The sequence below is a fragment of the Aspergillus niger genome (genome assembly GCF_000002855.4).
Source record: "Aspergillus niger supercontig An12".
Lineage (NCBI taxonomy): Eukaryota > Fungi > Ascomycota > Eurotiomycetes > Eurotiales > Aspergillaceae > Aspergillus > Aspergillus niger.
The window spans coordinates 434,860-460,942 of NT_166527.1; the positions used below are offsets into that span (position 1 = coordinate 434,860).

General features: G+C 48.4%; 11 protein-coding genes and 1 non-coding gene across 12 annotated transcripts; 6 read left to right on the forward strand and 6 right to left on the reverse strand.

The window, feature by feature from the left end:
- Window positions 1–353: 353 nt before the first annotated feature.
- Window positions 354–2,002, forward strand: An12g01640 (uncharacterized protein; the record flags this gene model as incomplete). Its single annotated transcript, XM_001395214.3, has 2 exons — window positions 354–1,502; window positions 1,568–2,002. 2 exons carry the CDS (start codon window positions 354–356, stop codon window positions 2,000–2,002), a joined length of 1,584 nt encoding a protein of 527 aa, XP_001395251.3.
- Window positions 2,003–3,304: 1,302 nt separating this feature from the next.
- On the reverse strand, window positions 3,305–5,849 carry An12g01650 (uncharacterized protein; the record flags this gene model as incomplete). The annotated part of the gene is made up of 2 exons (XM_059750699.1): window positions 3,305–4,116; window positions 4,628–5,849. 2 exons carry the CDS (start codon window positions 5,847–5,849, stop codon window positions 3,305–3,307), a joined length of 2,034 nt encoding a protein of 677 aa, XP_059605518.1.
- Window positions 5,850–6,203: 354 nt separating this feature from the next.
- Window positions 6,204–9,107, reverse strand: An12g01660 (uncharacterized protein; the record flags this gene model as incomplete). Its single annotated transcript, XM_059750700.1, has 7 exons — window positions 6,204–6,650; window positions 7,308–7,401; window positions 7,490–7,636; window positions 7,953–7,982; window positions 8,088–8,115; window positions 8,204–8,807; window positions 9,027–9,107. The coding sequence occupies 7 exons, from the start codon at window positions 9,105–9,107 to the stop codon at window positions 6,204–6,206; spliced, it is 1,431 nt and encodes a 476-aa protein (XP_059605519.1).
- A 1,199-nt stretch (window positions 9,108–10,306) lies between these two features.
- An12g01670 (uncharacterized protein) lies at window positions 10,307–12,304 on the forward strand (the record flags this gene model as incomplete). The annotated part of the gene is made up of 2 exons (XM_001395217.1): window positions 10,307–11,446; window positions 11,513–12,304. The coding sequence occupies 2 exons, from the start codon at window positions 10,307–10,309 to the stop codon at window positions 12,302–12,304; spliced, it is 1,932 nt and encodes a 643-aa protein (XP_001395254.1).
- Window positions 12,305–13,344: 1,040 nt separating this feature from the next.
- Window positions 13,345–15,001, forward strand: An12g01680 (uncharacterized protein; the record flags this gene model as incomplete). The annotated part of the gene is made up of 4 exons (XM_059750701.1): window positions 13,345–13,391; window positions 13,447–14,054; window positions 14,102–14,338; window positions 14,388–15,001. The coding sequence occupies 4 exons, from the start codon at window positions 13,345–13,347 to the stop codon at window positions 14,999–15,001; spliced, it is 1,506 nt and encodes a 501-aa protein (XP_059605520.1).
- A 510-nt stretch (window positions 15,002–15,511) lies between these two features.
- Window positions 15,512–15,998, forward strand: An12g01690 (uncharacterized protein; the record flags this gene model as incomplete). The annotated part of the gene is made up of 3 exons (XM_059750702.1): window positions 15,512–15,572; window positions 15,701–15,782; window positions 15,953–15,998. 3 exons carry the CDS (start codon window positions 15,512–15,514, stop codon window positions 15,996–15,998), a joined length of 189 nt encoding a protein of 62 aa, XP_059605521.1.
- Window positions 15,999–16,519: 521 nt separating this feature from the next.
- Window positions 16,520–18,368, forward strand: An12g01700 (uncharacterized protein; the record flags this gene model as incomplete). Its single annotated transcript, XM_001395220.1, has 4 exons — window positions 16,520–16,909; window positions 16,980–17,405; window positions 17,465–17,611; window positions 17,673–18,368. The coding sequence occupies 4 exons, from the start codon at window positions 16,520–16,522 to the stop codon at window positions 18,366–18,368; spliced, it is 1,659 nt and encodes a 552-aa protein (XP_001395257.1).
- A 792-nt stretch (window positions 18,369–19,160) lies between these two features.
- An12g01710 (uncharacterized protein) lies at window positions 19,161–20,240 on the reverse strand (the record flags this gene model as incomplete). Its single annotated transcript, XM_001395221.3, has 4 exons — window positions 19,161–19,307; window positions 19,371–19,439; window positions 19,498–20,091; window positions 20,151–20,240. 4 exons carry the CDS (start codon window positions 20,238–20,240, stop codon window positions 19,161–19,163), a joined length of 900 nt encoding a protein of 299 aa, XP_001395258.3.
- A 345-nt stretch (window positions 20,241–20,585) lies between these two features.
- Window positions 20,586–21,078, forward strand: An12g01720 (uncharacterized protein; the record flags this gene model as incomplete). The annotated part of the gene is made up of 2 exons (XM_059750703.1): window positions 20,586–20,671; window positions 20,781–21,078. 2 exons carry the CDS (start codon window positions 20,586–20,588, stop codon window positions 21,076–21,078), a joined length of 384 nt encoding a protein of 127 aa, XP_059605522.1.
- A 620-nt stretch (window positions 21,079–21,698) lies between these two features.
- Window positions 21,699–22,633, reverse strand: An12g01730 (uncharacterized protein; the record flags this gene model as incomplete). The annotated part of the gene is given in 1 exon segment (XM_059750704.1): window positions 21,699–22,633. A coding segment is annotated over 1 exon segment (935 nt), but the record flags the coding sequence as incomplete, so codon positions are not given.
- A 1,552-nt stretch (window positions 22,634–24,185) lies between these two features.
- 5S rRNA lies at window positions 24,186–24,304 on the reverse strand. The gene has a single exon (XR_009468032.1). It is a non-coding gene; the product is annotated as a 5S ribosomal RNA (ribosomal RNA).
- A 614-nt stretch (window positions 24,305–24,918) lies between these two features.
- An12g01750 (uncharacterized protein) lies at window positions 24,919–25,933 on the reverse strand (the record flags this gene model as incomplete). The annotated part of the gene is made up of 2 exons (XM_059750705.1): window positions 24,919–25,457; window positions 25,675–25,933. The coding sequence occupies 2 exons, from the start codon at window positions 25,931–25,933 to the stop codon at window positions 24,919–24,921; spliced, it is 798 nt and encodes a 265-aa protein (XP_059605524.1).
- Window positions 25,934–26,083: the final 150 nt, after the last annotated feature.

Below are 26,083 nucleotides of genomic sequence, written 5' to 3' on the forward strand. Positions count from 1 at the left end.
GTCGTTTTGCCTCAAACGTTTTAGGGGAATTATATTCGTAATCTATGTAGAGAAGAGAAAATCCTCATTTAGTCTAATTTTAAATCATTCAAAGCTCTAAATTACGTACAAGCAGAATTTTCTTCGGGCTTCACTAGATGCCGATGTTCGTCTGCGGTATTGCTGCTCTCAACTTCGTTTTTGCCCGGTTGCCGCTAATCAACCCGTAGTCTGGTACACCCCTGTTTGCATTTCCCAATCTGATTTAAGTCGGCTGGGGCGGAGGAGTGTATTAATAAAATGGGCGTTGGAGTACTTTTCAGCTCATCGATCCTTCACCCTCATTTTGCGAGAGCATCCGCCCTTTGCCCACGATGGAAGCCTTGATCCAAGCTCGCCAAGAGCAATATGGTTCATCATCGGTGCCATTATATGGCACTACGACACGCGATTCTAGCACCACAGCACCAACATCGCCAACTCTGACTACCCCGGGATCCTCAACAGCTCTGTCGTCTCAAACCACGTCGGCAAGTGTGGTAAATTCCTCCTCGTCCAGCACTCCTACCAGCACCGCATCCAGCCTGCCCTCGCACAGCAACGGCGTCAGTAAAGGTGCTCTGGCAGGGGCAATCGTTGGATCCATTGCCGGGACTGCTATTCTGGCCATTATTGGTGCTGCACTTTTCTTTCGCTCAAGGAGAAAAAGCACACCCCAGTCTAGCAGTTCTGGTGACTCCGATCGAGACGGCGTGGAGTTGGTGAAACCGCGGGCCAGGGTTCAAGCTCTATCGGGTTCCTCCCCCATTTCCCCAACAGGAGGTCACAACTCACAGCTCGATTTGATCCCCTTCATCCCGCAGCCAGCCGACGACCAGACTGTTAGCACACGCATACAGACTCTCTTCGACCACATCGGCCTTCATGTCGACAATTACTACGTGCCCGCAAGATATGAGAGCATATCACCAACTCCAGAGGAAGCTTTTCGCATAGAAAGCTATACTTCTTCCTCGGTGACTGGATCCTTGACAGCCGCTTTGGCTAGCCGCCGCGCCCGTCGACCTGTTCTGAATCATGTCTTGGCTCGACACATACTACAAGCTATCCAACCTGGAGGATCTCTGTATCCTCCGTTTATGGAGTCTCATGGGGTTGAGCCGGGCTCGGCCGCCAATTCGACGGGTGCCATGTTCGCATGGCGCATGCTGACAACTCGCCTGCACGCCCAGTACCTGGACACAACATCGGAAGCTGCACAAAAGAACATTGCGACTCTCGCGGAGGGATTTTCAGAAGTGTTTGGCCTATACCGTAACCCCGAGCTCCCGGATGCAGATCGCAGGCATCATTTGGTTAGTGTTGTGAAAGAGGCAGCTCAACTGAGCGCATGGCTATTTACCCAGCCGTGCTCGTTCGAGTTTAGCTGGAGTGCGCCATCTCCTGGCTCTATTGTTATCCTGCCGGCTGTGATGAAAATCAGTGACGAACGGGGGGATAAACTGCCGGTTCCCCAGAAGATGGTGGAGGAGACGATGACTCAGATATGATTTCACACTTAGGGTGGAAATATAATGATCTCTGGCAGTATCATGATCCTGAACGCCTCTCCCATATAAAGTACCATAAATCTAACTATCTTTCCCCTTCGCCTGCCTCCAGCGTAGCAAATCCCGCATCTCATCCCCAACATCTGACCCCAGTCCTCCTCCTGTACTACCCTTCATCCCCAAACTCACCTCCCCACCACCAACACCAGCAGCTCCCTCCCCTGGCAACTCCTGCACCTCCACCTCGACCCCCATCTCCTCACCACCCCCTCTCCCTTCCAACTTCCCTCCCTCATCACAACCCACCCCCATCAACCTCTCCAAAACGACCATCAAACTCGAATAGCAAACCAGCAACCGTCCCCTCTGCACCTTCGCCCTCTGTCCATCCCTGCACAGCCACTTTAACTGCGTCCCCAGACCCATTGACACCCGTTTACTCCCCTTTTTACTGTGATGATGCTGATTCCTGACCTCCCATTCCACACGCACCGGTTCAACCAGCACCGCTAACGCATGCACTGCGTCAGCGGTATCTGCAATCGTAGTTTCAATCCATTGCCGCTCTGGGGCGTCGAGAAACGTAGCTTTTTGGGTGTAGAGGTGCGAGGCGCGGTGGAGGTGCGTGCGAATGTGCGTGAGGGTTTGAAGCAGTTCGGTTGTTTCGTGGTGCGCGGAGGGGAAGAGGAGGGGTGGTGATGCTGGTAATTGTAGGTGTGGGTGTGAGTTTGAGTGTGGAAAGGTGGTTGTGAGGGAGTTTTGGTCTGATTGTGAGGTGTTGGGTGAGGTGGAGGTTGAGGTGGTGGACATGACGTGGATATGGATATGGAGAGGGTGGATGGGCTGGACAGGAAGCTTGAGGGAGAAGGTGGAGGAGAAGGAGGTACTCAGGGCTCTTTCCCGTGTTTAGGGGTTGCTATCAGGGATGATCTTTGGTGTATGGATCGATTAATAGATTGGTGCGGAGGATACGGAAGCATGCATTTAGGGTCATTAGCTGCATGAGTGACCGTGTATTTTTGCTGTAATGCGGAATGCCCTATACACCATCGCAAGTATCCTCCTAGTCTTGCCTTCGTTAGTGTAAGAATGATTGCTTGCAGCTAGCCAATTAACCGCACACTCCATCATGCAAGTTGACTGCGCCGCAATTTAAAGTATTGGCCGAGGAGCCTCGACGGATAAGCGCCGGACAAGGTTTCTTAGCACAGGTACAGCCGTTCTTGTATCCGATTTGTTGTTTGATGTGCATCGGTGGGGTCCCGTGCGGGTACGAAGGTTCGGCTAAACGATCGCGTTATTATCGTTGTTGCGGTTTTGGGCGAGTGCTGTTACTCACTTTAGTATAGCTCAGCCTCGTTCCGAGACGGTTGGGCGGACTCGGCCGTAGCTTGTCTTTGCTGGCTGGGTGTTGTGTTTGATTGGATAATATTTATTAAGGCGAAATAATGAATTTTTTCGTTAAGTAGTAGGGGTACGGGTACTTGGTTGATATGCGACGTCACAAGCTACGTACGCAAATGCTTGTACTACATAGAATCATGCCTTGAATTTTATGTCAAGACGAAGGGTCAAAGATATATGGATATGATCTATCAGATCTCAAGAGAGTGGTTGGATCTTGGAAGAGGTGGTGGTCAGAGACCACGCAGGAAGAAAAGGCGAAGTATCAGCTGACAGCTGCCTGGCTCAAGTGAATGTCTCAACATTTTATATGGGAACTTCACAAACGATAATAGAACATATTCCAATTTTGGTCCACATCGTCCAAGCCTTTACAAAGCAAGAGCAAGGCCCAGGACGCCGGCAGCACCCACGATACTCACGACAAGGTTTCCAGTAGGGACGGGCGCACCCCCAGTAGACACGGGAGACGTCTCAGAAGCTTGTGTTTCATTACTAGGGTCAGACGTACTTGACTCCGTGGATGACGATGAAGAGGAGATAGATGACGATAATACCGGCGTCGAAGGTAAGAACGACCTGGAACCGGTAACGAAAGTCTCGGGAGGCCAAGTTAAAGCAGAGATCTCGGATTTGTATAAAGCTTGATCGCTTGTCATAACGTATTTCACATCGCTTGGCAGACTAGAATACCAGGCTGGCAGGATCCCTGATGCCGCCACGTCCGCCACAGACTTGGAGAATGACTGATCGCTTGACATTCTCTCCGCCCATGTTGACGGGATGGCGGTGTCAAGAACAGATTCGACCCAGCTTGGGTATGTTGGCTCCAGGGCCTCCAGTTCAGAAACAAGATAAGATTCAATTAGATCAATGTATGAAGTCACGGTTTTGTTTACAGCTGTGGTAACCGGAGATCCTGTAACGGTCTCATAAGTAGTCACGGTTTCAACGACGGGAGTAACGAGGTTTGTGCCGTCGTTGAGTGTGGCTAGCACTGTTGCGGAGAAGAGGGCAAGTAGTTTGAAAGACATGTGAAAGATATAGAGAAGTCTTCTGTGAATAGTGTGTTTGGTTTTGGACAAGATCGTCGCATGAAGATGGTTCACTTTCACCTCAGATCGGATGATGGTGTTACCATATTCCGGGAGGCTCTGCTTTATGTACCCTAGTTTGTTAGGGCCTAATCAGGAGTAAGGTAGTTGCCAGTCTTATGCGAGAGTAGGATTTATACAGCAGCATGGGTTTATGACTATGCTAAGAAACGCCTTCTTCGTTTAGGGGTCCGTGAGCTCCCGCGCCACCGCCCCATAACCGTCACATGGCAGTTAAGCTATTAGTCCACGAATGAACAAGCATTGAGGCAGAGGCTTAGCATGCCGAGGAACACAATGTCTCAGACCAGAGGCGTCTCATGTGTCATTGGGAAAAGACGCAGTGGCCATGATATAGTATGCTATGCACCACAAAAAAGGAGTAACCATACTCCCAACATCTATTGTCTAACCAACAGATCCAGCTGATACCTATCCAAGCTAATCAGCCTCGCCAAATATAGTTATTGAATTCACCCGGTTATCCACTTTCTCTTCCTCCTTGGAAGTTGCTATGGGATGTAGCACCGCTATCTACAAGTATCTGCTCCACCTTCGGAGCGTATTTCCTAGCTATATCGAGCGGGGTCCGACCATTACCATCCAAGGCATTGATCTCCGCCCCTCTATGAATGACATAGCGCAGGATGTCTTCCGAAGTACCCCTAGAGGTGCCCTGGATACTACATGGACGTGATACCGTTTGAGGCTCGATGTTTTTGATACGGCGCACAAGTGGCGTCTGTGCAGGAATCCCGCATATCGCTTGCGACATTCCATGTGTGGGGCTTTCATAGCTGCACCACTTTACCGCATAATGCAGGATTGTGGATCCTCTAGCGTCCCTGGAATAGAGACCAACGCCCTCTTCAAGAAGTAGCTGCAATAGATCGAGCCGCCGACTCCTAATAGCCCACTTGAGCCACTCGATATCAGGCTTGTGACCATATTCAATGAGCAGGCGGATAAAGTCAGGCGTTCCGCAGGCAATAGCCGAATGAAATCCATCCTGGGGAAATACCGCTCCGCGTTCTAGCAGAAGCCGGGCAGTATCGATGGTCCCTCCTCTCATCACATCTTCCATAAACCGTCTATGACGACGATCAGAAGAGGTGATTTCCGCGCCATGGTCAAGCAGGAACCGTACTATATCAGTCGATATTTGTCGCAAGCAGGCTGCCTTGTGTAGGGGTTCCACGTGATTATAAGCGATGTTTAGATCAGCTCCGAACTCCTTCAGGAGCTGGAGCATCGTTAACTGGCCTGTATTAACGGCGTAGAGGACTAGCCGACCAGCCTCTATATGGCAGTCTTGGATATCTGAGCCATGTTCAAGCAGGAGTCGAACAGTACTTATATGTCCTGATAATAGAGCATCCGCGATAGCTGGCTGGGTGTGTCTAAAGCGAACCCCATCATGGTGCTTCAATCCGTTGATTTCAGCCCCGTGACCTAGCAACATCATTACCAACGTGTCATTCCCGATGCTCGCTGCCACGTTAAGCGGCGTCTGCAAATCAAACCAGGGCTCAATAGGGACTTTTGCTTGATGCAGAAAGTGATGACTGCATACGAGGTTCACGTCGGCGCCGTAGTGGAGGAAGTTCTGTGTGCCTTGGACATTCCCAGTCGCAATGGCTCGCATGAAACCTGCTGGCCAGCTACGTGCAAAGTCTCGAGACTTGTGACGCCGTTGGTAGAGACATGGAAGCAGTACATCGTATAGATGGAGGTTCACCTGCAGTAGACTGGAGAGATGTCCATCCGGGAGGAGTGCAGCGACCTGCTGTAATAATTCGGTGGGTAGGGCCAATAGTGACATTGTGTATACACAACTTGATGGGGGATTGAGAGTACAAAAAGTAATACATGACACATGACACTGAAGTTGGTCTTATATGCTGACAGGTCTGGTGGTCGCCTAAGCTAGCTGAAGGTGGTTAGTAAAGCCGAGAAGCCGTTTGACGGCTGAATGGCTATAGACATCCAATGATTAGTTGCGTACAAGTCAAGCGTCATAGTAAATTGTAGATCCTTGAGTGGTGGACTGGCTTCATACTAATTAAATTAAACTGTACCGTTCCACCCATAGTCCTTGGTTTCCTGATGAGCTCAGAGCCATGTCCTATAGTTAAAACCAGTCGCATATTCTCACAAAATGCAACTAAAAATGATTTCATTTTATTTCACGGGAATGGAACAATCGCACAATTTCCTGATTCCCACACTCTTCCGCCCACATGCGCGCTGTCCGACCATAGCTATCCTGGGGCGCCACATCCATATCATCATGATCGAGCAAGAACTCCACCACATGGCAGACTCCGTGCCGCACCGCCCACATCAACAGTGACACACCGTCCCAATCTCCAAGTCTCACATCTGCCCGCGTTTCCCCTTGCAGTAACGCCTTTACAACTTCCAGATGGCCAGCCTTCGCCGCACACGCCAGTGGTGGACACAGATCGGCACCAGGCCAATCTGGCTCAATATCTTCCACTTTCAGCAGCAGCTTGACTACTGCCGGGCAGCCTGCTATTGCGGCTTGAGCCAGTGCTGTATGGTCGTCGTAGTTGTCCCTGTTGACTTCAACCCGCCAATATCGCAACAGGAGCTGGACGACCTGCAGATGTCAGTAAGGCCGGCTATATCAGGTTAATGAATACTACTACTACTACTACTACTACTACTACTACTACTACTACTACTACTACTACTACTACTACTACTACTACTACTACTACTACTACTACTACTACTACTACTACTACTACTACTACGACCTGCAGATGTCCCGCTTTCGCAGCCGCCATGCGTGGTGTACCACCATTGTGGTCTTCGAAGCTCGAGAATTCCGGGGTGCCGCCCCCAGACGGCTCGGCGAGAAGTAGTCGGACGACTTCCGCGTGGCCGTGCTTCGCGGCTAGGAACAAAGGATTTTGTCCGGAACGTTCACAGAGACGTCGAAGTTAGATCCGGGGATCCGGAGAATAGCATGCATTAGATCACCACGGCCTCTGCATGCGGCCCATAGGAGTGCAGATCTGTTGTTATGCTTGACGTTGTGGTGGATGAGCATGGGCTGAAGGTTGTCATAAAAACGTCGGCTCGCTTGGATGAGAGAGTAAAGGTCTTGTGTGCTAGGGATGTGGTCGGCTAAGCAGAGCATGATCTCTGTTGGAAGGTGAGCGGGGCCCATCCTGGCGGAATGATCTTAATGCAAGTACTGGGCAGAAGCGAATACTTCTTTCTTTGAGAGGTGTAGTACCTGCTCACTTACCGTGTGATTACGTAGGTTTAAGAGAAAATCATCATGCGGCACGTGCTGCACGTGCGTTGTCGTCATTAGAAGATATCGAATGGTCTGTACTGGGCTGCGGTTTTATCAGTTAGTGAGCATTCATGTATGGGCACAGCTGTGCTCTGTGATATGAATGCCACTGGACAAATGATGTTACAGACCGTAGCTTCTCCATTAGGCCACTTGGCTCTGGACCTTGGCTTGGGTTGGGTATTTCAGTCAGACGAGAAACATTGAGCCGAAGGGGGTTGAATCTGCCGTTTAAAAAAAGACTCTGAAGGTTGGAGAGTGGGCTTGCCATGATTGTCCTGTTTGATTGTAAGTAGAATTAGCCGTTGGATGGAGCGGGAAATCCATCACGTGCAGTTGCCGAGGGGCCTACTGCTCGGGCGGATTGTTGACAGGGCCCACTTAGTATATAGTTAATCATACCCAGATCCAGATCCCAGAGCTAGGCCAGCTTAATGAGCCTTCCAGCTCGCTAGTTCTGTGCTCATGACTGCTGTGAACGCTTGCTAAATATCTCAGGGGGAAACTCATTTACATCTACTCCCAGTGAGTTTCGAGCCCGATTGTTGCTAGCGGTGCCGCCTCGACTATCCGGTCAGACCGTGGATACTTTACCCTCTGAGAGGCTGGTCCCATCCGACATAGCTATGTGGTAATGCAAGCTCTTCCCGCTATAATTTTTGTGCATGCAGATTGGCTTCTAATCTCCGAGGAGACGTCAAGGTAAGCGATGATGGTGCAGCTGCATACCTTATCATCTGGGTTGGATAAGACATTCCTGAATGGGTCAGAGGTGACAACGTCTCAGGGATATCCAACTGCCTGCATAGCTGGTGTCAATCAGAGGCCACTTTATTGTCCAATACCATTTTGTCCCGACAAGTCCGGTTGCTGTATTGGACCCCGGACTCTGGGCGAATGGTTGATATGGGCAATAGTAAATACATCGAATGATTTGTACACACTCGTAACATATGTAACAAGCTTCTGCGCTTTGGGCCTGCTCTCCTTGTCGATGATGAGGATGTCTTTGATTGTCTTGACCCATTCACCTACTACTTTCTCAGGAGAAGTTTGAATGTGGTCAAGCCATCGGACAACCGAATCTCGTACTTTGAAACCTGTCGCTTGAGGCGACAAGCTTTGACCAAAGTGTTCATCCCAGTAAAGGTCTTTAGTTATCCCTATTTGCCTTTCCCGAGCTAAGTATTCAACACCTTCGCGTCGTCCGATCGCCCAGGCAAGTACTTCAGTGAAAATGCATCCATAGGCCCAGATATCACTTCGCCGACCTATCTTGTTGGTCATGGCCCTTGATCCTATTCGGTTAATAGCTTCCGGTGGGCGATAGGTTCCTCTTCCCCGGTGAGGGTCCACTTCAATTGTCGGTTCCCGGTAACAGCCTCGCACACTAAGTGGACGGCTGGAATCAAGCTTCTGAGGTTCAAGCACGGAGATACCAAAGTCACACTACAAGAATTCATAACAGCTAGGTTGATCCTGGCCGAAATAACGCATCTGTCAACTTCCAATATAATATGTTGAGACAAGAACACCAAATGAAATTTTTTGATCTGAATCCATATTCATGATTGTTGGGATTATCGTTGTACGTGTTTAAGAGATTTTGCTGCAACCTAGGATTCTGTGATACTAGGCACCGACATTGTTCAGTGCTTGCCTACTTACATATTTGTTAGGCTGTTTAATGTGCCTGCTACTATTTCGGTATCCGTAACATGCTGATTTGGCAGGACTGGGTGATGCCATAGAAGTGTTTAGGGGGGTGTAGAGACCTGAGCAAATAGCTCGAGTCAAGCTGCATGGTCGGATATGCAAGTTGCCTTAAATGGAGTGCCGGGTCTCTCAACAGGCAATTCTGAATCATGATAGGCGGGAGGCTAGTAGACAGTAAATGAGGTATCAGTCACTGCTGGCGGGGAAGGAGATGCATGAAGAATGGTATGTGATTCGAAGGCAGCAACCTATGCGTAGTGTACGCATATATGGGTGCAAGTAGTATGGTGTGCTGTAGATAATGCGTGGCATTCAACGCTTGGCCTATTATGCATATTACCTAGCCCAGCATCTATAATATTCGTTTTTCATCATCTATGGCGACCTGTTGAAATTTGATGCCCAAGAGCGGGGTATGTATGGAGGAAGTTTCATGAAGTATCTTTCCTCAAGTACAGAGCGCGTTGTGACTTTCACTTTCGTGGAGCGACTCAAGGAGAAAGAAAACAATTCTTTTCTCTGAACGTATCCGTTTGTCCATTCTTGCTGGCCACTGTAGTTTCTTGTTGAAAACCCATACTAATAAATTCCTGTTCCTGTGATATTGATTTGTTTGACCCCTCATCGACGCGGGCTGGTCGTTTGCTTATTGGTTGGGGTAAACCTTGCCGCGATACCAATCGTCTGACTCGCCAGTCCCTTGAAACCTCGGAGATAGGGCTGGCTCAGTTCGACCTCGGTAGACCTGCTATGTTTGGCAAAAAAGCTGTGGTTTACCGGGATTTGGCTCTATCGCAATGTTCTGTGCTGATTACTGTCCTTGAGGTGCATTGTCTTCTGCGTTAACCCACCAAGCACGGGGGAGATTGTTGGAACCACTCATACCCTTGCCAGTGAGCCGGATACTCAGGCAGCCACATCACGGTATAGTTACCTATCAATAATTGGTTGCCTCATCGCGACAGCTGCTAGAGTTATTTACTTGCGAAGGCCTATGCATGCGCGTTGACCACACTATCGGCAAGTTGCTCCATATCTAGCATGGTCTGAAAAATTCAGAAGGTAGCTAGTACTTGGGTGTGAATGAGCTCCTTTCGCTAGCCAGGAAGGCATTTAGTTGAAGGGGCTAGCTCTTTATAAGTGTTAGCTCTGACCAGCAAGCTGGTTTCTCTCCTAGTCCCCTAAACACACTGAGTTCAGTTCTGACTTTGTATCCCAAGGATATATACACCATGAATGTCATTCGGCTCCGCAAAAACATCACCACTCTTACTCAGGACGAGCTACACGATCTGGTACGTGCATTCTATTTGCTTCAGCAGGAGGGTCCAGGCACAGCAGAGGCTCCCAATGAAGATTCCTTTTATACCATCGCTGGTTACCATGGTCAGCCCTTCAGGGGTGCTGGCTATGGAAATCGAGCTTGGTGGGGAGGATTTTGTCATCATGGCAATGTGCTTTTCCCTACTTGGCACCGTGCGTATGTCCTTCGCTTGGAGGAAGCCCTCTGCAACGTTTCTGGAAACCCGAATCTAGCTCTGCCGTACTGGGATGAGATTGCCGACCAAAGCGTACCGACAATTTTTACAACCAGAAGATACACTTTACGCGATATTGGCGAAGTTGACAATCCTCTATACTCGTACAAGTTGTCTCAGGGGTTTTTTGACAATCTCGGTCGGAGTGTCTCCGACGAAGCCGGCGCCTGGACCAAAAAGGTTGACTACAGCAAGCCCAGACATTATGAGACAGTTCGATGTCCTTATTCGGGCCTTGTTGGGCCAAATGACAAAGCAGCTACAACCATGCACAATGCTGCTATCGATGAAGCTGCGGCTTCAAATGCCCTGAATGCTAGTGTGAGAGCCTGGCTAAGAAATCCTGCGGAAAATGGAGTCCCAGGCATGCGTCAGCTTTACATCAATGCGGCCTGGAAGGCTCCAAACTACACCGTGTTCTCCAACACAACGTCAGCTGCTAAGTGGAACGATGACCTTTTCGCTCGTGAGGCTGATTGGAACGATGACTTTGTGGTTTCCGTGGAGCGACCACATAATGGAGTTCATCTGGCGGTTGGTGGATATTTCATGCCAGACATGAGATATGATAGACCATTCTACCCTGGAGCAAACGGAGACATGGGCGAGAATGACACGGCGGCGTTCGATCCTATCTTCTTTTTTCATCATTGTTTTATCGACATGGTATTTCACCTCTGGCAGCGCCATCATCAGGCCACGGATCATTTCGATATCCTTCCCTTTTATCCAGGTACTAGTCCGATTGACAGCCAGGGTCCAACTCCGGGCATGAGTGCTGATTCCCAGCTGAACATGGATACTCCGTTGACTCCATTTCCTTATACTTCTAGAGTAACATTCCCCTACAACCCCAACAGTATATTTCCATATTCTGTGACTAACCATTAATATCTCTAGGGAGTCGTAAACATTCGGAGACTCGGATACGAGTACGACTGTGATCAAAGTTACTTTGATCAGGTCCCACCACCTCCTCCCAATGATGATGAGCTTGGTGGTGGAGAACTAGCGGGTGGTGAACCTCGTGGTGGTGGTGGTAATGGTGGACCTCGTGGTGGTGGTGGTGATGGTGGACCTCGTGGTGGTAATGGTGGTGATGGTGGACCTCGTGGTGGTGGTGGTGGCGGTGGAGGGCCTGCAGGCGATGGTAGTGGTTATCCAGGTGGAGGTGGTGGCCGACCACCACCCTTCCTGGGCGAAGCAAAGCTACCAGAGCGACCTCATCCATTGTCGAAGAGCTCACCACCGTCCAAAAAGCAAGCGTCATCCGGGTCGCGCTCAGCTGTACGGGTGACGGGCATCAGCCGGAACCAAAGACTGGGCTCCTTCGTCGTGTCTATTTGGGCCTTCCCTGCTGAAGATGATGAGAACTGGGCAGGCGCTCGTCTAATTGGGGTTGAGCCAGTTTTCAGCCGGTGGCATGTACCCAGTTGTGCCAATTGCAGCAACTCTTTGTCGGTATCTTTTCACGAACATCTACCACCAGGCTCATCTCCAACGTCTACAGACACCTTCACCAACAGCGAAGGTAATAAAAAGAAACTGAAACTTTTTGCGCTCGAGAACCAGGTTCTAAAAGAAGGAGAGACTCGGGCACACAAAAAGAAGGCCTTTAAGCCTATTGTAGGTGATAGCAATGTGGATCCAGGGCCTTGGATTGAAATCAAGACCAAGACGGTTTCCGCTTGAATAAATCTGGCTTGTTTGCGGCTTCATGTTGGCAAATGCAGGCCTGGAAGTTTGTGCTCTATGTTTCTTGATCAATCGTTAGGTATATACCATCCTATTGATTTATATATGAGTACTTCGTTTGTTTTATTGAATCTGTTCCGGCAATTTTTGTATCACAATTGTGGCGTTATACCGAAATAGACACTGAAGCTTGACCATTTGTGATTCCCCTTGTTCTGTAGGAACTCCTGCATGACGACAGTTCTATCCATCCGGTAAGTGGTCGTGACTCTGACTTGGTCCTTGACATTCGCCCCAGGTAAGCATCGGTTATATCCACACCGAGTGTTATATACTACCTTTGGTAACCTACTCATTTGGTTCTCGAGATGGACAACCTGTTCCTGTCTCGAATCTGATAGTCAACCCTTGTAGCTTGCGTATGGAGACCCTTGGGGAGATCTAAAAAGAACAAATCCCGGTAGGAGGCTTGGTTTCCATTGCCTATTGTGTCTTACTTAAAGCGTGATCAGGGGTATTTGCCTCTCATATTTCCAGAGCTGATCCGCACCACATTCAATATGCCACCCCAAGTTACGTTACCCTACATTGGACAGCAACTTGCTTATCTTGCTTATCGCTCGGTTCTGGGTTCATACAATGTAGGATTTTTTTTTTTTTTTTTTTTCCCTTCACGGTCAAAAAGGCCTCGAAGGATTGGGCTGTCGTTTTGCAAGCCCAAACATACATTACTTTACTACAGAAATGGTAATAATCGTTAATAGACTCGGCTAAGAAGGAAGCAAAATTACCCCTATGGACATCTATAGCCCGCAACGTAACTGAGCCGCACCTTTTTACAAAATTAAGCGCGCGTTTCACCCCCTTGATCCGCAACCCGCAACCTTCCAAATGAACGGTTGCTAAAGGCCAGCTTCGGGACGATCAACCCATGGATGAAACCGTGCACATGGCGTCCTCCACCGATCGCCCGATCCATTTTCCTTGGTATAAGTGCTAAGTGCTCCTCGACTTTTACGTCCCGGAAGGTTTCCACGATGAATAACGATAGACAACTCATCGAATACACATCTGGTCGATGGATGTGAGTTACTCAAGGATGCCCTCTGCTTGCCCCGTTTGGTAGCTTATAAAGGTAGATATAACGAGAACGTCCGTCTCGCTGAGCGTCGCGGGAAATTCAACATTGATGCGTTGAAAAGCGCTGCTGCTCAGTCGCTACAGAGATGTGATACAGATATCAAAAGTGTGACGAAGTTGGCGGAAGGAGGCTTCAACCGTGTCCTACAGGTCGCCATGCTTGATGATACTCAGGTCCTTGCCCGATTGCCATATCCATCAACTGAGCCAAAACAATTGGCAGTCGCTATCGGGGTGGCGACCTTGGCTCTCCTTCGGGCCCATGGTCTTCCTGTGCCCCGGGTGTATGCCTACTCCACAGATGCTAAAAACCCTGTTGGCTCGGAGTATATGATCATGGAGAAACTACCCGGACGGCCACTTGGTGATCGGTGGTTTGAGTTGTCTGATCGAGAACGTCTTAAGGTGCTCCTGCAGCTTGTACAGTTAGAAGCGAAGCTTCATGCCATTGAGCTACCCGCGAGCGGAAGCATATACTATGCCAGCGATTTACCATCAGACTCACCACGGATAGTCATCCCAAATTCTAATTTCTGCATTGGCCCTAATGCAGCTCTTCAATGGTGGTTCGAAGAGCGTGCTTCTCTCCGTGTTGATCGCGGTCCTTGTAAGTGCTTCCTTAGCCAGCTTGTCTCAGTGCTGACCAAGTAATAGGTATGGATCCGATCGACGTTCTCCGAAATCCTGCGTTAAAAGAATTGGCCTGGCTGCGCACATATGGCCGGCCACGCTTCCCATTTGAGCGTGCATATCGCGAGTCCATGGATTACCAATTGTCCGACCCCAGCGAGCATATGGAATCCTACCTCAAGATAGCTCCTGCACTTCTCCCGTCGAATGAGTTCTTCAGCCCGTCCTTCGTCACCCTGACCTTCAGCCAACAACATCTTCGTATCTGATAATCTGGACATTGTCGGGTTAATCGAGTAGCAACATGCAGCTGTACTACCACTCTTTCTTGCCGCCGGGATCCCAGAGTTGTTCCACAATTACGATGACCCTGAATCGTTTGATTTTCGCCCGCCTTCCAGTCCAGAGTTAAGCGAACTGGACGAGCAAGGAAAGGCCGACGCTCTTCATGATTTTCGACGACGCCATACCGACTTTTTCTACTTAGCCTTCACGCAGCGTTTCAATAAATCTCACTTCCGGGCTATGGATCAGACCACGAACATGCTTACTCGCCGCATTTTTAGCCATGCGGGAGACCCCTGGGAAGGAAATAACATTCCCCTCCAGGCTGACCTCGTCCTAATAAAGAAATCCTTGCATGAATACTCGACTGGACCATGCCCTATATCATTCTCCACGGCCAAGTCTGATTCCATCATGCACCTACAAAGCATGCAGGAAGAGATTGATCTGCAACTCAAGCATATTCGTAATGCTATTGGTATCAGTGTCAATGGGTGGACCCCTCCCGAAGAATATGAAGCTGCCTGCGCTCGGGCTCGTCAGATGAAAATCGATGGCCTCGCTTCCCTTGATACAGACTACGAGCGCGAAATGACGAATCGACACTGGCCGTTTGATGATCATAACGAGGATGAGTAATGCGGCTGTCTTCTGTTCCTCAACTGCTGCTCGCGGAAGGTAAAGGGATGTAATAGAGATTAAGTCGATTAAAATCTTTTCTGAATACCAAAGGCCTCTCTCTTCTCTACCCAATCAGATCATCAGCCCACTCTTGTTTTACTATACACCGTACACTTAACTATTAATTAGGTGTTTCAGTACGCATTTATGTGACTCAGTATCCTCATTGACTATTACTTCTCACTTTCTATTATTATGCCATTTCATAGTCATGATTCTAGCCGTGCACCGCCTCCGCCAGCCTTCGTCTATGCTGCCACTCTTTCTGTCGTTATTCCTATCCACCTTGATGTCCCTTACTCCCTTCAACGAATCTTCCTAAACGTTTCATCATAAAAAAAGAATGAATAAACAAAAAGTAAAACAAGATAAAAAATTAAAAAATTAAAAAATTAAAAAATTAAAAAATAAAAAAATAAAAAAATAAAAGAAAAACCACGTAAACAAGAAACATACAACAGCGCAAGTATGCTGATGCTCACCAGGCGCTGCGTGGGCGGCTTGCCGCCCTATTCAGCCTTCCTTCAGGGTAATTCAGGTCCCAGTTCACCCACCTGAATACTATATACCTGAGCTAGAGGGAAGTGACATTTGCGTAAATGGGATTAAGTAACACTAACCCTCTTTTCTTGTAAGTATAAAAATTGTGACCTCTAGGTAGTCGGTCTTCTCCCTTTAAAATAATATTGCTCTTGAAATATAACTACATACTGAGATGTGGACGATATGGCAGGAAGAGGTGTGTTAATGTTTACCTAGATAATCAATTTAAATGACCATGACAACTTTGGATTAACTCGAGCGGTTTTCCCACGCACAGAAGGGAAGACAATCGGGCTCTTCGCAGGTTTAATAATTTAGTTATAGATATTCTAGCAGAGCTAGTGACTAGAAACTAACAGATTACAGATTTCTTATTTTATATATAGCAGCCGTATCTTCGTCTGATATCTGATTCAACAAAGGGACGACTTGCGGAAAAAGACGCTGACTGTAGAAACCGTTAATGGATTCATTCACAGAGATCTAAAAAGTATAGAGAACTATGTTCTAAATAAATAAGGTAAGATATAGAATACTAGATGTATTTAAGCAATGCTAGATTTTGCAGAGGCATCAGTGCATCCCAATGACTCCGAACTCGTGCGCTACAAAGGCAGCCTAACAATGAGAACGGCATTTAGGCACGGCAGGCGTTGGACGAGGCTCGAAGTTCGTTTTCGGAAGCGGTCCAGTCCCATGTACATGCGGGGATAACCAAATATATGTAACCAACCATCCTACCGCATTTTTACCTGACGGTTGCGCTAAACCTCTTTAAGCAGGGTTTGCCAGCATCGTCCCCAATCCTGCACATTGCCTGTTCAAAACACGACCACGTCTCCATTACAACAACTGTAGGGTCTGGAAGCTTATTGTTTTTATGTTTTATTATTTCACTCTTTTGAAAGGAGTTATTGGCCAATATTGACCTTCATGGATCGCTCTCAGAATATAGCCTCCCACGCATGTGTCGCTTGTAAAAGACAAAAACGGAGATGCGACAAACTGCTGCCCCAGTGCAGCCTGTGCTTCCGCACCAGCCGCACCTGCGACTATGCTGATACACCAAAGTCGCCTCCGACTGCGGCCGACCTCGCAACCCTTCAAGCAAGATTGACCGAACTGGAAGAAAGACTTAGTAGCGCCTCTGCGTCAGACTCTCTGTCTGCTACAGCCGGCGTTTCGCGCACAGATAGCCTTGCCACCGAATCTATTGCATACGACCGAGAACCCACCAGCTTTCCGTCAGCCTTGTTTTTGGATATAGACTGCTATAAATGGTCCAATATGCAACTCCCAAGGCCGGCTGCCAGCATTCCGATGGTGGGTAGCAAATTATCGCTACTTTGTTCCTGCCATTTGCCCTAGAATCTTGCTGCTGATTAATATCCAGGACATACTCACCATTCTCAACCAGCAAAATTTCATATTGGGAACAACTTCGCTTTACTTCGATACGATCCATCCGTGGATGCCGATCATTTCAAAAAAGCGACTGGACCTCGGCATTTCACTGAAGGACGGTGGACCGGACATCGCGCTGCTTTTCCTCGCGATGAAGTTAAACACCCTCCCTCCGCCACCTGGCAGCGAGATACACGGTGCAATTTATTCGTCTGCCAAAAGATTCTTGGCGACCTTGGAAGCCAGTGGCGCGGTGTCATTTGGCTACCTACAGGCCATGACTTTGATAGCCGTGTACGAATACAGTCACTCGATCTATCCTGCGGCGTGGATGACCGTAGGAGCATGCGCCCGACTCGCTGAGCTTCTTGGTATTTCACCTGGTAAAGACACGATGAAAATTATGCGTCCCGCTGTATGTCGATGAATGATTGAAGAAGACGTAGGAGAAAATCACTGAGTATTTGACAACAGATGACCTGGACAGAACTAGAGGAGAGAAGACGGGTATGGTGGGCCATTTACATCTTGGATCGCACTATCTCCCTCGGCAGCCGGAGGAGGTTCTGCTTCCCAGATCCGGCGGATACAGATGTCCTCCCTGTGGATGATGATACATGGGTGAGTACACTCCTGCGCCTTATCTTGTATATCAGATCTCGACTGATATTGTCTCCAATAGGATCTGGGTGATGTAGCCAACATCATACATTATCCAGTCACAACACCCTTTTTCACCCCTGCCTCGCCTTTCTCTCGCCTCTGTCAGTCGGCAATGTTCATTAGCCGTGCCACCGTGTGTCGAAGCGAATCGACGCAGACAGGCCTTGCAGACCATATGACCGCTGTTGTCAGCCTTACCGAGGACCTGAGCACCTTCAGCTCTATTCTTGCCGAAGAGATGGACTCTTCCTCCACGGACGGATATCTACGACTACTTGCTCCTCAGTGCCTGACGTGGTCGGCCCTCTTCCTGCTACTCGATAATTATTGCTGCCCAGAAAAACTTAGCAATGAACCAGGTTACACCACATCCGGCAACACTAAAGGACCGGACGAACTCGCCGCCCAGATCCAGGCCACGCTGGTAGTGCGGAATATCAGCGACCAGGCCCACAGACAAACTACGAACGTCATGGATATTATATCTAACCAGCTACGTAGCGACCAAATGGGGAAATTAAGCCCGTTCCTACTGGATGCGCTGTACTGCTCCATGGTGACGTTCCAATGGATCTATCGCGAAGGCGGTGACGAGAAAGCCAAAGGCAAACTAGCTGATATAGAGGCTTGCATGGGGATATTGAGTGGACGGTGGAAGTTGGCGTCAGAATACATTGCTCTCAATGGAATTTATCGCGACGGAGGGAACACCTAAGGACCAATCCAAAAATCACCATTCGTACTCCAATTTCAGTACGCTACTATTGGCTATCTACGGCAGTAAATAGAAATCTTCTATCTACCATCCATTGTCTCGCAAGGTCAGGGTCGGGGGACGTACGATCTATCTCAAAGATTCTGACATTGATGGGGTTGAGGGTCAGATCTTTGAGAGTACGGAGGCTACTCCTGCAAGGGGTATTCTGTGACGGCGGTGTTGAATAGTGTTGAGGTTCAAAAGGTAAGCAGTGGATATAATTCACTTTGTGAGGCGCAGGTGAACTGCTTATACGAACAAACATACGGACCCAATTTCGGCAGAGCGCCACAGCCACCGTGATATCCAACAGCGGTCTCGGAGCCAGGCTTCCTAGGGCTCCTGCTAGGGGAGTTTGAGAAAGTCTATTGGCCTAAGCCAGGTTCCAGTGAAAAGCGGGACTAGATCGCGAGTAAATGGAAGTCTTTGTGTAGTTACCTCAATGACCAAAGAAGAGTTTATAGGAGAGATTGACTTTTGAGTTGGAGTGGTTATGTGGGGGTTTGACGGGGGAAGTTCTTAAGAACGCGGTGGGCTGGCTAAACTATGCCTGCGAACCAAAGTAAATTTGAAGATGTCCTGGAATTCTCCTATGGATTTTTGTTGATAATGGCAATTACTTCACATCCTTACAAGTAAGGTTTCACCTGTTCCAAACTCCAGTCCCAGAACTTTTCTCCGAGGGTTGAGTCCACCAAGTCCTTCCGGACTTTTTCAACCTTTCCGAAAGGCGAAACTAACGAGAACAGGTTAGCGGGTCAGGATATTCCTGGAAGACAGGGATATATGCATGGGTGTCGCACCCCATCCTCCGTTCTCCTCCTCCGTAATAGTGTCACTGAGACCTGCGAACAATTCGGTATAGGCGCCATTGATCGGCTCCGATGCGATGAGTTTCTACAATTGGATTTAGTTTAGTATAGGGGCAAAGAATGCGTGACAGCGGATTTAGGAACTTACAAACATCATGAGCTCCATTTTGGACATATTTTGCTGGAGATTCGTCACGAAATTCCCGGGGTTAAGAGCCTGAGCTCGCAGTCAGGACCAATGAAGCTTGCCAAAGTATAAAGCGTGATATACTGACCAAGCTAATAATGCCGGTACCCTTAGTTCTTCGGGCAAACTCCGCCGAATGAACAACGGAAGCCGCTTTGCTGCGACAGTACTTCACCCAAGCCCCCTCCTCTCTGTGGTAATCCATATTGGTCAGATCGATGGCCGGATTTGGTGCAGAATCGGCAGCACTCGAGGAAACCCAAATGACGCGGACTGAATTTTTGGGTGCTGACTTTGCCGCCGTCTCGAGGGCCGGGCGAAGAAAGTGAGTAAGCAAGAAGTGGCCGATATTGTTGACCCCGTACTGGAGCTCATAGCCCTGCTTTGTTTGAGAGCCTGCGGGTGGGATCATAACACCAGCATTGTTCCACAGGACATCCAAACGATCCTCCTTGGCCAGGAACTCATTAGTGGCCCGCTTGATAGTGGTCAAGTCATCGAGTTGAAGGTTGAGAAATAGCAGTTCGCCCTTGGAGGATGGATGGGCTGCCTTTATCTCCTCAATTGCCTCCTTAGTTTTCGTCTCGGACCGGGCGGCAAGGTAAACCTTGCCATTATGCTGGTACAGGATGTTGGTGAGGAGTCTACCGAGCCCCCCGGAGGCGCCTGTTACAAGGAACACCTGTTCTAGACATCAGCTAACTGGTCGGGAAGGGAAAGAATCTTGACGCGGATGCACACCTTGCCACTCTGGTCCGGCAAGTTCTTCTCAGTCAACGTTGCCTTATTAGGCAGAACAGTGCTGCATCTCATTGAAAGGTTAAGACTCATCGTGTCTGGTAGATAGTGGGTGCGGAGGTGAGAGATATCAATCAGAAGATGCCCAATTGTGGTGGGAGACGACGGTTGAGACAGCTCCTTTTATGTTGCACCTGGAGAGCTCACCTGCTAATCAACCTTGGATTGCCGAACCTTAATTGGAGATACAGTCGTTGTGGCGGCTCCGCCTGCCGCTAAATGCGGCCGCGCTCCCCGCTGACCTAGACTACATGACAAAATTCGAGACGAATGAGGTCACACTAGACAAGACAAGCGCCACAAGGACGAAGGCGAACTAAAGATCAGGAACGACTCACCAGCCCCAAGGATCATTGATACCTTAGGAGAGAACCAACCATGTCGGAGAGGCGGTCATTCCCGGCGGCCACCAGACAAAAACACAATTGGCTTTCCGCGTCGCGCAATGCGCGGGGCCTACCTAGGTACAACAGGCCGAAGCAATGATTGCTGGTAGACTAAGAAAGCCATAAGCTTGATGCTGATAGAATAGTTATCCGTCCAGGCCACGATCTCCTGCAGTGACATCTGCAGCTGCTTGTTCCGTGCCAATGGCGGCCAGATTTTCGAGGACCCACTTGAGCGGAGACGCTATTACACGACAGAAGGCGAGGCTTCAGTGTTACGGAGCGAAAGATGGGAGGCAGATATCGGCGGCCTCGCGACGTTTCCGAACATTTGTCCTCGGGTCAAAGCCTTAAGTAGTGGAAGAGCGGAAGAATCTAAAAATGTTGCACAGAGTTTCAGTATTGTTGTGGCCCACTTAGCTACCTTAGTTGGTGGGGCGCATGGAGATAAGACTAAGCTTTCCCTGAGTAATCACCCAAAATGAGTCCCGCGCGCGGGGAATGCGGCCGCATTGACCGCATTGACCGCATTCCACCGCATTGACGCAGCAAGCCGGTGTGGCTGACGCCGAACTTAAAAACTGAACAGATGGAATGTTGAGTCGTACTATTACACAGGTCCTTCCAACTCAAAGGTAAAGTCTCTCTTTTATTCTAATTTTAATTCAACCCGATTGCGCAGCTAGGGTTGCCCGGTTTAGATTACATCAGCCTGGGCTGATGCTCTTTTTTGCCACAACTTCGCACTCGTACCGTAGCTATGATGATAATATGGGGCATAGTTACAGTCGAGCCACAGTCGTAAGCCACTTCTGTCGCTGCCAACTCAGTAAACCACAATACTAGGTAGGCCAGATCGGGACCAAACTACCGGTACGAGCCCCTAGCGCTAAAATACGCAGAATGAAGTCAAGGTTCAGCGCTGGATGAAGGCACGACGCACCGCGCAATAAGTGTCTCGAGCAGGTTCTTAAGTGATGTTAAAATTAGTCTGAATGCAGTCCAGACAATAGGTTAAATTACTCCCAATACTCGACTGCTGAACACCAATTACACTCAGATCATTGAAACAAATTCACTAGAAAACCCCATTAATCCGTCAAGCCTATCCATTCAAATATGCCTCCAGCTCCATCTCTGTCCACTCCCAAAGCTTCTTCCCGAGTCCCAAATCCTGAGCATACTTACTCCCGTTCCTTGTCTTCCCAACGGGGACGTAATACTGCCCGCTTTCAACACGGGGATAGGTAGCAGCCCAAAGTTGATTCAGTGTCCCGGTCTCAACATCGACACCTGTAACCAAGCTCGCAATCCACCACAGAATCCTCATGATCAAACTACCTTGGCCCATTGTGGTCGCCAGGTTTGTCCGCACTAGCCCTGGATGAACTAGCGGCACAGTCAACTGGGGGTAGTGTCTTGCCATCTCCCTCCCCCATAGTAAATTTGCCAACTTGCTCTGTCCATACCGCGCAACAGTGTTCATTCCGTCTGCGCGGTTTTTGAGGTGTCGAACTGGATCCCGGATTCTGGAGCATAGTTATGCGCATGGGAAGTCAGAACCACGACTCTTACATCTGATCCTGGCAACGTTGCCGTCTTCAACAAAACAGGTACCAATAGTTTGGCTAATAGTGCATGGCCCATATGGTTTGTTCCGAATTGTATCTCGTAGCCTTCATTTGTCAGACCCGGCGGAACAGACATGATACCTGCGTTCAAGAGCAGGATATCCAGTCTGGACGATTCAGACCGGAATCTTTCGGCTGCACGTTTCACGGAGTCGAGGGAGGTGAGGTCCATGTCGAGGATTTTGATGTCAACAGGTTCGACAAGATCGCATTTGATAGATGTAACTGCGGCGGCGGCCCGTTTAGGGTCGCGAGCCGCGAGCCAGACTTCCTTTGGCCTATGCTTGGCGAGTTCAACGATGGACTGTTTCCCTAGGCCACTGTTGCCGCCTGTCACCATGATGACTTTGTCTTTCAGAGAAGGGATGTCGGTTGAGGGAGTGAACGTGGTTTTGGTTGAGGTGAACATCTTTGCTTTGGTGTTTATCTGTTTGGATAGGATGGGTGATTGTTGAAAGATGTACGGTAACTCTGGTCCGGCTGCTCTGGGGCCGGCCAGAAATTATAGTGAGCTCTCAGAGTCGCGTATAGTGAGTGCTTCTGGTGTTGGCGGAACTGGATGTCCAACTATCCGTGGGCTTCCCGGACCCGGGTAGCCGGACTCTACAACATTGAAGTTTCCGCCGCGGCCGCTTCCTCCGCAGGCTCCATCAGGCGCCGATGACTATTATCGTCATTGTGGTCAAATGCGGCCGCCTTGCCCAAGCAGCGAGATGGGGGTCGTGAGGGTCTAGGTCGATCACTCTGGAATAATTGAAGAAAGAGAATTTATCTCTTGGTCTACTAAGTGGGGAATGGTTTGTAGTGATGAGCGCTACAGATGGGACCAGCGATTGGGACAATGTTCCTGTGTACGTATGTACCTCAACGGGCTTGATTATCTGCTACCTGACAACCACCAAACAGGTGCCATACGTGACTCGAATGGTATACAATCAAGAGATCTGATGGTATACTCGCCGTCCATCATATACTACCCATCTACCATACCATCTACCAAGAACATACCATGCCACTGGATCGAAGTGATTAAAGGATACTCATTGCCATGTACTTAGTTCTTGTTTAGTTCTCCAACAACAATGTCATATGGAGGCCTATGTTCAAGTTATTGGAAATCTATAACTATCAGAAATCATTGAAACTTCCTATGGCGACAAAAGTTACATGAAGCAATAGAGACGAAACACAAGTGGAAACAAAGCTCTGTATATCAAGATACTAATCAGCTCAGCCAGTCAGTAATTTACAGTAGACTGGTGGAGGCCGCAGTAAATTAATAAGTCTCAGAATATCTAATACGCTGTTTCAATTTCTCCATCACCACCTTCAAAAGTTTATACTGTGATGTAAGGGAGGCTTCTTCCGGAGACTAACTGCTATAGTATAGCTTAAAGTTAATCTCCAACTACTAGAACCAGCTGCCGATATGGGGATAGCTGAAGATCCTTTAATAAAGCATCAGCCAGTAAACAACGCTACCACAACCTATTTGAAGATTAATAACATTTTACTCCTATTCACCTATCAGCCAGATCTGTGTGCCTTGCAAATAGCTCTTCTTTTCTTTCTCTTCTATTATCTCTTTTGTTGTTCGTTTATGAAACAGGTCCTCAGACAATTCGCGAATTTGCCCTTCAACAGAAGAGAGACACGAATAATATTGCTAAGTATCTACAATATCTCACAAATAAAAGCAGAAAAACTAAAATCTATATATTGTATATGATGTAGAACAACTTACCCTTCCAGGTAATGTAATAAATTCTCCGAGAAAATTTGACGGCTGATTGTCCGAAGTAACGGATGCGACGGGATAGTGCGGTCTACTAGATAAGTATGAACACGTCTGCAGGTGGGGTAACTGCGTAAGTTTTAGATGGGCTGAAGAAGCCGAAGATAGAGCAGCAAGGGCACTAAACCCAACAAATTAATGAAAAAAAAGAAGATAGTGAACAAAAACATACAACAGAAGGGATTCGCTGGTGGTCACCCACCCAACTACTAACCTCCCGGCGTGTGGCTTAAGTACGGCTGAGCGGACGGGAAGCCCTGTTTTCCACACCCTATGGTCGTATGTGCAAGTAAATAATTGCTATTGGATTACATTGTCCAGCTTCTGTTGAGGGGGCTGTGAACTTGAGCACAGTCCTCAGTCATCATGGGTGGTGTACGGAGTAGATTCTGGCCCACGGGAAGCCCACCATCTCCGCTGCCGTAACCCTTCCATGGGCTTGCGAAGCGTCCTGTTGGGTGGGCCTATAATACAGGCTCTAAGTATTCTAGTTATTTCTTCAAATTCATGGAAGGAGCTTCCGTAATTTGTGCTTTATTGGCCACTGTAGCTCGGATACGCATCCAGAGACACTGGTTGTCTGATGCGCATAATGACGAATGGCGTAACTGTCGTCTGCTGTTGCGCTACTACACCTAGCGAGGGGTAGTTCAGACAGGGTTTTGAGTATTAAGCATGAAAGTGCTGTAATAGAACCCAGCACGGGAACTTCGGCAGGTACTCTTGCAACAAAGCTGATAATGTGGCACTAACGTCTTTGACTGAAATGACAAAGGTCCGATAAGGTGGCTAGGTCATCGCCATGTGCATAACGGCGGTTAAAATATGAGGCTAGTTATACTGAATTGAGGGATGGCACCGACCCGTTTAATGGACTATCTCTTCTATGGAGTCCCTTCTCAATCCACTTCCCTGCCCCCATACTTGTCAGGATCAACCATACGTTCTTTGACCCAGGAATTAATGGCATCCATATCCCGACATTGAACTTCAGAGCTCCATGAAGCATGTAGTCCCACTTGCCGTTCCCTAGGACTCTTTTTTAAGTAGTCCTCCGTATACCGCTCGATACCATCATCATCAATATACGTATAGTTAGGGTCCCACCAGTATATTAGCGAGATGTCGCCATGACATAAAATAGCCTGGCGAATGGCATCGAAGCAATGATCTGAATAGGAATTAGTTGTATACGAAATAGTGTTGGCAGCGTGCTTATACGAACTCTTATGTATCTCAATCTGCTCTGTAGACATATTCGGATAGAAAATATCCGGATAAAACGATTTTCGAAGGCGATTAAGACAATGTAGTTGATGGTAAACCCCTAATCCGTAGATCAGATATCCGGGGTCCCTGTATAGCTCCACGGATTTCGGTAAGCCGTGCTTCTTGGCCGTCTCGTTTGCTATCTTAAACCCATTGTCGTTCTCTAAAGCTGGTTAGCTTCACAGGTTGCGAAAGACTTGCGACTCCCGTAGCCCTACCTAATGCCCAGCTTGTCCATGGATCTTCTTTCCCAGGAACAATCGGCGACTGAAATTCAGGGTCAGGTTCGTATTTCATGTTGATATATTTAATGACGCCATCTTCGCGCAACGGAGCTTCGTTCCTATATCAGTTCCCATTGGCTAATTTGTGTTTTGCTGACTTACAATATGGAGGGTCAGGTCCCGTAAGCAAGGAATATTGCTTCTGTAGTAGATGTACAGCGACAAATAAAAGAGTCGCAAGACATATATTTGAAAACAAAAGGACTGAGGCGCAGTAGTTGAGTCTCCGTCGTGGGTTTTCAAAAGGCGGCTGATACGACTCTGAGCGGAGAAGGCCAGCCTTTTCTGTAGTATTCTCCCCTTCATCATCATACTCCTCCTGAGGTGCGGAAATGTTCACATTCGTCAATGAAAACACCATTGTCTGGCCATAGACATATGCTAATCTGTACGTGATACAGGCTGAGGAATACGAGATTTGCGCATATAAGAGATCTCTCAAGAGGAAGGGAGAAAGGTATGTCTTCGCCAGCGCAGGAAAGTCGGTGTGTCTTGCTCTTCAAAGGGGGAT